We start from the raw sequence: 9,441 nt of genomic DNA, 5'->3' as shown, positions 1-9,441 counted from the left end.
GGGTGTACGATGTTGTGAGACCCCAAACACCCAATGAACCCAGGATACATCACTGATGATGTGTCTGAGTTGCACCAGAGTTGTATGTTAAGAACTAAGTTTTTTGTACAGATATTAAGATATATGAAAGTAATGTTAAATGTTATAAATTAACCAATTTAATACACAAGAAAATGAGTAAAGTGAGCAGCTGTAAAGACCTTACTGCCATTTAACCTTTCAACCCTCTCTTTTTTTCAGTGGTATTCTGCTGCATTTATATAACACGGGATGAACTTAGTGTTTGAATATAAATGATTTAAAACAAGTAGTGCTTGCTTAAAGTCTTCAACTGTTTGTGGATAAGAAGTGTTCATTCATGACTCTATTTTTTAAAACTGCATCTGAAAGGGGTTGAGGCAAAACATTATATATAAAAACAACAGAATAGTGTGTTTGCAAAAGGCTTTGACAGGTTGTTCAAAGGACATGAATGCAACATGTGTTCCCCAAAAGTGGAAGGGGTCTGGTGGGGAGTGGGTGTGAGCATTAGTTCAGCTCCCTGTAAACTGAGCTGAGATGCCACACAGCTGCGCCACGACATGTCAAGTTAGAGAAAGTAAAGACAGGAAGTGTATCACTTTGCCTTCAAAGTAAGAGCATAAAATGTGTCGTCAAAGATTGGGCTTTACAGAACATTTCTGGGAAAAATTCCATTCACCACAGCAACACATTAAGCAACTAACGACTTGCGGCAGATCATTTCTAACTTTCAAATAGTGGTGTAATTTTGCAAATGCAAGTGAGCTGCTCTTGTGACCTGCTTTGGTTGTCTATTCCGCCAGGTAGGAAATTTCAATCGCATGAGACGTGTATCAGTGTGTTAAATGCTTTAGAATGGAACCATATTAGAGTCAAAAAGAATAACTATACCCCAGTGAAAAAAATGACATCCTTGCCTATGTAGATGTGTACTTACTTAAATTACCACAAAGTAATAAACACAGCAATGCGGCGACATAAAGTTTTAGCAAAGTAGTACTGATGTAGGGATGGGAATGGAATCATAAAGTAGGTTGTCATATAATCGTATCATGACACAGTATTGCCCATGTACATGTCACAATGAAGGTGTAAATGCAATAAGCGACATATTTATGATCTATAAATATAGCCTATATATATATATATATATATATATATATATTTTTTTTTATATATATATATATATATATATATATTCCTGTTTGCCAAACAAATGTATTCATTTATCAGATTGGGAGATTAGACTTTGTCGATCTCTCTCTCTCTCTCTCTCTCTCTCTCTCTCTCAGAATCAGAAATACTTTAATAATCCCAGGGGGAAATTATTTTTGTTACCACTCCAGGTATACAAACAACATATACAAACAACATATATTATCCAGACTTTTAACATATATAATAAAAACAAATATACAGTAATAATAAATAAAATATGAAATGTACAGTGTTATGTGCTCTCTCTCTCAATATAATAATAATTGGAATAATTCAATTCCAATTCCAATTGCTTTACTGGCATGCATGTCAGAAATAACAATATGCAGAATCGCACAACCAACTGAGATATAACAATATCAATGTTGGACCCAAGAGGACAGTGCAGCTGGATTTCTCACATGGGGTTTTACTTTGAAATTTAAAAACCGGAAGTAACGTCAGTGCACTATTATGAGAGACTTGCTTGTGATGTTGGGCTCAAAGCAGACGACCAAGGCGCCGCCAACATTTGCTAGCTAGCAAACATTGCCTTATCCGGCGGTAACGTCATATTAAAAAAATTGTTCAATGGTAGGTTTTGTTTAGTACTAACGAGAATAACATTTACCTTAGAAAGCGAACGCTAGCTGGGCGAGGAGCTGACGTTAGTCATTAGCTGAGGTTAGCTTTCCTAATTTTTGCGTCGTTCTTATTGGCTTTACTTTGGGTTTGCCTTTCCATTGGTTAAAGCTAACAAGCTAACTAACGTAAGATAACGTTATAGGTTACTTTAAACTAACACAATAACCTTTATTTCACACAACGTGGTAAACGTATTAACGTTAGTGTCTTTATACTACTAATAATTGTATAGTTGTGTTTATGACGATAGCCGCTAAGCTAATACCGTTAAGAGGGTAAATGTTATTTGGGAATACGACGCTATCGTGTTCATTGTGGTTGCCTGACAACGAAAAATTAAAGAGACAGTAATGTTACCGTCTTGCTCTTCAGGTGCATGTGACCACTATTTTGCCCACTAAAAACAAACTTTAATGGCACATAAGACAGTGTTGAAAGGCCCCAAAACGGACTTTTCTTGGATTTCCACAGCTCCACAGATAATGCACCAGTAAAGTCAACTGCAAAGTGCCTCACAGCAGTACAAAACGGATAATTTTTATTCCAGTTTGCAGGTGATTGAATTGATTAGCACTTATTAGAAAGAGGAGAACTAGCTAGAAAACTAATATAACGTAGTTAAATCATCTGCTGTAGTCTTTGGATTTCCATAGCACATAGTTAAAACCCCCTTTCTCAAATGGTTGTTAGGCCTATTAAATAGGGCTGGGCGATGGGGAGAAAATCAGATATCACTTGACCAAATACCTCAATATCGATATTGCGGCGATATTCTAGGGTTGACAATTGGTGCTTTAACAAAATATCTTCACACTTAGATTTTAGACAAATAATCATCAGCAATGTGGACGTAATGTCTAAGTGGGTAAAAGGCAAATAACAGAACAGCTAGAACAGTCTGGTAACTTCAGAAAAGTACATCACTTTACTGTAATGCAGCTTTTAAAACCAGGAAAAGACAACACTTATGTCATATCATGATATTACGATATCCAAAAACTAAGACGATATCTAGTCTGATATCACGATATCGATATAATATCGATATATATATTGACCAGCCCTACTATTCAATATATATATCAATTTCGAGATTTCGTCATTTTTCAGGGTTTTATGCGATGCTGTTATATTTGATGCCGAACACTGCATTTTTTTCGTTCTCAGTTGGTTTGTATGACTTTGCCAAAAGGAGATGGATGACGAGCTGGAGAACTTCATCAGGGAGCGGAAGGCGAGAATGGCTGAGGATATAGCCAGTTTAGAACAAGACCCTCCTTACATGGAAATAAAGGTGTGTTGGAATGATGGCTTAGGTTATAAATTCTAAACTGGTCTGCGATAAATAACCACTTTTTATATATAGTACACACACACCGATCAAAAGTTTGGGGTCACTTAGAAATTTCCATTCCACTCCATTACAGACAGAATACCAGCTGAGATCAGTTGCGTTGTTTTTTTAATCTGGGCAGCAGTTTTCAGATTACATTATGTGCTTACATCATTGCAAAAGGGCTCTTCAATGTTTTCTCAGTTAGCCTTTTAAAATGATATCAGATTAGTAAACAGAATGTGCCTTTGGAACACTGGATGAATGGTTGCTGATAATGGGCAATGTAGATATTGCATTAAAGATCAGCCACTTTATACAACAGTCGAGAACCCTTTTGCAATTATGTAAACACATAATGTAATCTGAAAACTGCTGCCCTGATTAAAATAACAATGCAACTGATCTCAGCTGGTATTCTGTCTGTAATGGAGTGGAATGGAAATTTCTAAGGGACCCCAAACTTTTGACCGAGAGTGTACACATTCATTCATATTATATATATTATTATATTAATTTGTTAAATTCGGATGCATATTGAATTTTGACACAACATGGTAAAAGTAAATAAAACAGGGTACCAGCGGAGTCTTAAAAAGTCTTTAAACATGTCTTAAATATAATATTCCAAAAAGAAGGTCTTAAAAGTCCTTAATTTCTGTAGAAAGTCTTTAATTTCGTTCACAAAGGTCTAACATTTGTAACGTCCTTTCATGAGATTAAATATCTCCTTCATTGTTTTCGTCGCAAAGCATGGATGTATGGAGTACTACGATAAAATGTTGTATTAAGTTCAAGTACTTGGTAAACAATTATTTTTATAGCCTAAAATCCTTTCTGATATTCCATTATATCCTACAAACTTGTGCTAGTAAGTTGGTTTTAAATTTAGTTCTAAATGGTGTTAAAAAGGTCTTTTAAAAAGTCTTAAATTAAACCTGGGGGTACCTTGATTAAAAAGTAAATACGGCTTCAATCACTTCATTTTATGGGGATGCAAAAGTTTTTAATTGTAAATGATGGAAAGTATTTTAGTATTTGTTTGGAAACGTAAAGTTATGAACAGAGCACGGGGACGACCTATTTAGGGCCATCTTATTGCGGATATCTTTTAATGCATGACTTTAGACCAAGTCTACACAAACGTGGCTGATGCATACAAAGCTGCTCCCCTCCCCCATCTAGGACACTCAGATCACCTCTCGTTGTTTCTACTGCCCAAGTATTCAGCACTCATCAAACGTGTGAAACCAACAGTAAGGACAGTCAAAGTGTGGCCAGAAGGAGCTGACTTAGCACTTCAGCAGCGTTTTGGAAACACTGACTGGAGAGTGTTCGCAACTCAGGCCACCCATGACTCCCACACGGACATTGACTCCTATGCCTCCTCTGTTCTGGACTGTATCAACTCAAACATCAACAGTGTCACCACCTTAAAACGGATTACTACTTTCCCTAATCAGAAGCCATGGATGAGACAGTGAGGTCAGACTCCTGCTGAAGGCACGAGACATCGCATTCAGATCAGGTGATGCTCATCCAGGGCTAACCTGAGAAGAGACAGCCGCAAGCTAAGGATTGAGGCTCACTTCAAGAACAACTCTGACCCCCGACGCATGTGGCAAGGCATCCAGGCCATCACAGATTACAAAACCACTAACTCCACCCCCCCTGTCACCAACACCTCCTTGCCTGATGAGCTGAACCACTTCTATGGCCACTTTTGGCGTTTTTCCATTACATGGTACCTGCTCGACTCGACTCACTGTGCGTCCGTTTTCCATTGCAGATTTTAGTACCGCCTCAGCGTGGCTGGTCGTCTTGCCGGCTCGACGCACACACCAGCGCACAAGTATAAACATCAGGCCACTTGAGCTTGTTTTACAGTTCTGTGGAGGCTCCACGCAGAGCTTTCGCCGTAGCCTATGTAATATGTGGCCTGATGTTTATACTTGTGCGCTGGTGTGTGCGTCGAGGCGGCCATGCATGTGTGTACGTACGCTACGGCGAAAGCTCTGCCTGGACTGGAGCCTCCGCAGAACTGTAAAACAAGCGGCGCCGTAGTAAGCTGCGACACACACACAGAACGTCGAAGGTGTTGTTGCCACAGCCAGAAGACACATTTTATTTCGGAAGAAGCTGGAGGCAGCAAAAAAAACCACAGCTGGCTAAACTGTTTAAAAATAGCGGGTTTGTTCAGGACACCCCCCTCTGTCGCTTTCGTGTCACATTTTCGGCTCGCCTCAGCTCGCTTGGAACCTCGACTGAGGAGGTACTGAAAAAAGTACCTGTTAGCAGGTACCAGGTACTTTTTTTCGTAATGGAAAACCAAAAAAGGCGAGTAGAGGCGAGTCGAGCAGGTACCATGTAATGGAAAAGCGCCATTTGATAGGGACATCAAGGCTGTGATCTCTGCAGATCACCAGCCCCTCACACTCTCCACCACTGATGTGTGTGTGTGTGGCACTGAGCAGGACTAACGCACGTAAGGCTGCTGGTCCTGATGGTATCCCCAGACGCGTACTCAGGGCCTGTGCTGTGCAGTTGACTGAGGTTTGGACTGACATATTTAACTGTCACTAGCCCAGGCAGCTGTCCCCGCGTGCTTTAAAACCACCTCCATCGTGCCGGTGCATGATGGAGGTGGTTTAAAGGAACACGCCGACTTATTGGGACTTAAGCTTATTCACTGTAACCCCCAGAGTTAGATAAGTCCATACATACCCTTCTCATCTCCATGCGTGTTGTAACTCTGTCTGACTCCCCCACCGCCTAGTTTAGCACAGATCCTGGTGGTAACCGGCTCCATCTAGCCTACTGCTCCCAATAAGTGACAAAATAACGTCAACATTTCCTATTTACATGTTGTGATTTGTATAGTCACAGGGTGTACAAATAACTACGTCACATGAGACACAGCCATCTTCTAACCGTATACATACTGGGAACTATAGTCTCAGAAAGGCGAAGCGCTGCTACTCTCTGCTCCTCACCACGCCGCTTCTCAGGTGCTGCAAGCAAATCACTCCGCCCAAGTAGCAGAAGTAGCAGTGCTTCGCCTTTCTTACACTGTACTATATTTCTTGTCCTGTCTATACTTTGTATATCACATTGCACTTTTCTGCTCTTTTTGCACTTCTGGTTGGACGCAAACCGCATTTCGTTGTCTTTGTACTTGTACTCTGCACAATGACAAAGTTGAATCTAATCTAATCCTCTATTTTTGACTGACAGGCAAAACCCCACAGAGCCTATGGGTCCACCGTTAAGGAGAACATCCCTCCCAAGTCTATAGCTCAGGGCAAAGGTACAGTTCATAACCACTTTCCCCTCCTTTACACTCTTGATGATTGTTTTCAAAAAAGAAGATGAGCAAATAGCGATCTCCTAATAGTATATCCTTAATAGTAGCCCACATGTGTCTTGTTGTCATGTGAGCTATGTTTGTCAGAGTAGATCTGTTGTTTCTTTTAAAGTGGCAGTTGTCTTGTTTTGGCACGGAACTCTTCCCCTCGTGTCTCTATTAAAAATTGATGGATGTGTTTTGTCAGAGGAGAGTTGCCCTGTGGGTCTACCGCTCGGCGTCGAGTACGAGAGGAAGAAACAGAGGCTGCAGCACGAGCTCCGGATGGACTACAGGCGCTACATGGCTCAGGTGACTGTCGCACACTTACCGGTTTACTCATGTGTGTTTTAGGGATGCACCGAATCCAGATTTTTAGGGTTTGAATCCGAAACCGAATGCCAAATCCTACTCCCACCCTCAGTCCATTAACACAGTAAACACATTAATGAATTAAAAAACATCCACAGCCTCTAAAATAGTTAAATGTAACAACTTCATGTTGAATTCACACGCTCTTTTCACATCGTAGGAAAGCACATCGCTATCGCCAGATGAGTGTCAATTTTGTTTGGCAAATTTTCGCTAACCAGTGTACGATGAAGGCACGTTGGGTGGGTGAAATTAGAAAGCTAAGGGACTGTTCGTTATTTATTTAAGGGGCCACCGGAGGCGTTTTGGAACCTTTTAACCAAAAAAGACATGACCCTCCCCTCGCCAGTAAAAAAAATTCTATGACCCTTCAAAACAATTTGGAAAAAAGGCATGACCCTCCCCCAGCAATTTATCAATACCTTCTGTACTGGTTTGCGCTTCGCAAATACATACAGATTCCCATTGTTTTTTTACAGCCATGACATACATGACTAAACCTCTGCATTCTCATCTGACGCATCACACTCCTCTGTTATGGTGTGGTGGCCATTTCAATAGATTTACTCACTATTGTTGTGGAAACTAAGAGCTACATGGAAAAATATGCACCAAACGAGCCACTTTGAAATTTTGCTGTTTCATGAATACAAAAGTTGGGTGACCCCAACAAAGAATAAAAAGACATGACCCTCCCCTATTTTCCTCTGGTCGTCCATTCCATAAATACCGAACGGTCCCTAACGTTAGCGAACGAGCAGCAGCCGGCCGTTCGATCACTGCGCTCCCACTGTAGGAAGACCCATTTGCCGAGAGAAGAGCCGACAGCCCGGTAGAGGCACTGTCTGGTTAACACCAGTTTTTAGCTGTGACTGTCCTTCCTTTGCCGTACCTGAAGTTGCTGCATTTTGGCTGCTGTCTGTGGATTCCTTCATGCGCGGCTCGTATTCTTTCGGATGTTTCATGCGCAGGTGTTTTGGCGGCGGCGATGCTGTGTGTTGTTTGGGGTCCTTGCCACGAGTTACATTTTCACTTTCTCACAGCCTACGTAAACACCTTCCCGTGTAGTGCAAGTAGGGTTCGGTTCGGTGGAAACAAATTCCAAGGTGCGGCAGAAACCGATCCCCGTCAAAAAGCCCAATATTCGGCCGAATCCGAACTCGAATCCTGGATTCGGTGCATCCCTAGTGTGTTTGGCTGTTGTAGACAAGCTGGAAGCTCAGTTCAGGCTTTGTTCTACATCTGTCAATATTTTCTAATATGTTCTAGTTTTAAATTTAGCTCAATTTTACTATAAAGCTGTGTTTCCATCATACACTTTGGGTATAGTACCTTAAGAACCGTAGTACCTAAGGTACTCTCATACAGACACGTCCCTAACACTAGATCAGTTTTGTCTTTCCACCTCTTAAAAAGTCTTAAATTTCAAAATGTAAATTTTAGGCCTTAAAAAGTTTAATATTCGCTGCAGTATTGTATTCTAGGTCTTTACAGGTCTTTATTTTCCTACATCCATGTAGCGCTCTACTCTAATAACCTCTAATGCTCATTGAAATGCGCTTTAGGATTTTTTTATTTTTTTATTCTGGGGTGTTGTAGTTCTTTCTTTCGCTAGTCCAAATATTTACTCACTATATTACGACTATCAGCCAGTTAGCTCTGCTGAGTATCTGGCGGCTCCAGCCACAGCCCCATTTATGTTGTGATATAGGTCTTAAATTTCATTCCTAATGGTCTTAAAAAAGTCTTAAAATTGACTTTGTGAAACCTGCAGAAATCCTGACAGTACTCTTAAATGTAGGCGGGGTTGTTACCGGATGGTAAGAGCTGTGGACAGCCGTGTGCTGAAATACCTTTTTATTCCTCACTGCTCCATCCATCTCTCGCTGTATTTTCAATTCAATTCAAATCACTTTATTCATCCCCAGGGGGCAATTAAATGACACAAAGAGCAGCATATTCCACCACATACAGTACATCATCACTAGAATAAATACATAAATAGTAGTGTATATAAAAAGAAGGAAGGGGGATGGGATGAGTGCATCAGTCATCAGTCTATGGAGTGTTGTAGTGCAGTCCAAAGATTTGGGAGGGGGGGAGTTTAGGAGCTGGACAGCCCTGGGGACAAAGGTCCCCTTCCTCCTCTGGGTCTTACAGCCTTGACAGCGGAGTCTGCGCCTTGAGGGGAGCCACTCAAACATCGAAAACATGACATGTGATGGATCACGAAGGAGTATTTCCTCTTCCCCAACGGGACAGAGGAACGTCTGCACCAATCGCCGACAGCTGTGTTTCTAGCTCCGCCATTTTAGTATCGGACCAGCGTGCTAGGTACCTCAGCAGAGGGGTAACGAAGAAACAGGACGGAATGGAGCGGTTCTATTGGTACCGTCCGCAACCTTTGACAATGCAAACGCAAAAATAACCGTTGTATTGTGCAACAAACTGCACCGAACTGGACTGCTTGGTAGAAACGATGCTTAACATAGATATCACTTCCCCAGAGTGTTATGAGAGCTGAAACACA

General features: G+C 41.2%; 1 protein-coding gene across 2 annotated transcripts in view; it reads left to right on the top strand.

Moving 5' to 3' along the window:
- The first annotated feature begins 1,650 nt into the window (after positions 1-1,650).
- Positions 1,651-9,441, top strand: part of LOC116036463 (centrosome and spindle pole associated protein 1-like) — a 35,382-nt gene continuing 27,591 nt past the window's right edge. Inside the window, exons 1-4 of one of the 2 annotated variants that reach the window (XM_036005883.1) lie at positions 1,651-1,812; positions 3,056-3,157; positions 6,431-6,503; positions 6,748-6,851. In XM_036005883.1, the coding sequence (XP_035861776.1) occupies positions 1,810-1,812; positions 3,056-3,157; positions 6,431-6,503; positions 6,748-6,851 (282 nt within the window). In that variant the 5' untranslated portion in view covers positions 1,651-1,809. The remainder of the gene's footprint in view (positions 1,813-3,055; positions 3,158-6,430; positions 6,504-6,747; positions 6,852-9,441) is intronic. The other variant, XM_036005885.1, reaches the window with a different exon arrangement.

The sequence above is a fragment of the Sander lucioperca genome, chromosome 1 (assembly GCF_008315115.2).
Source record: "Sander lucioperca isolate FBNREF2018 chromosome 1, SLUC_FBN_1.2, whole genome shotgun sequence".
NCBI lineage: Eukaryota > Metazoa > Chordata > Actinopteri > Perciformes > Percidae > Sander > Sander lucioperca.
This window is presented reverse-complemented; position numbering and strand designations above follow the sequence as displayed.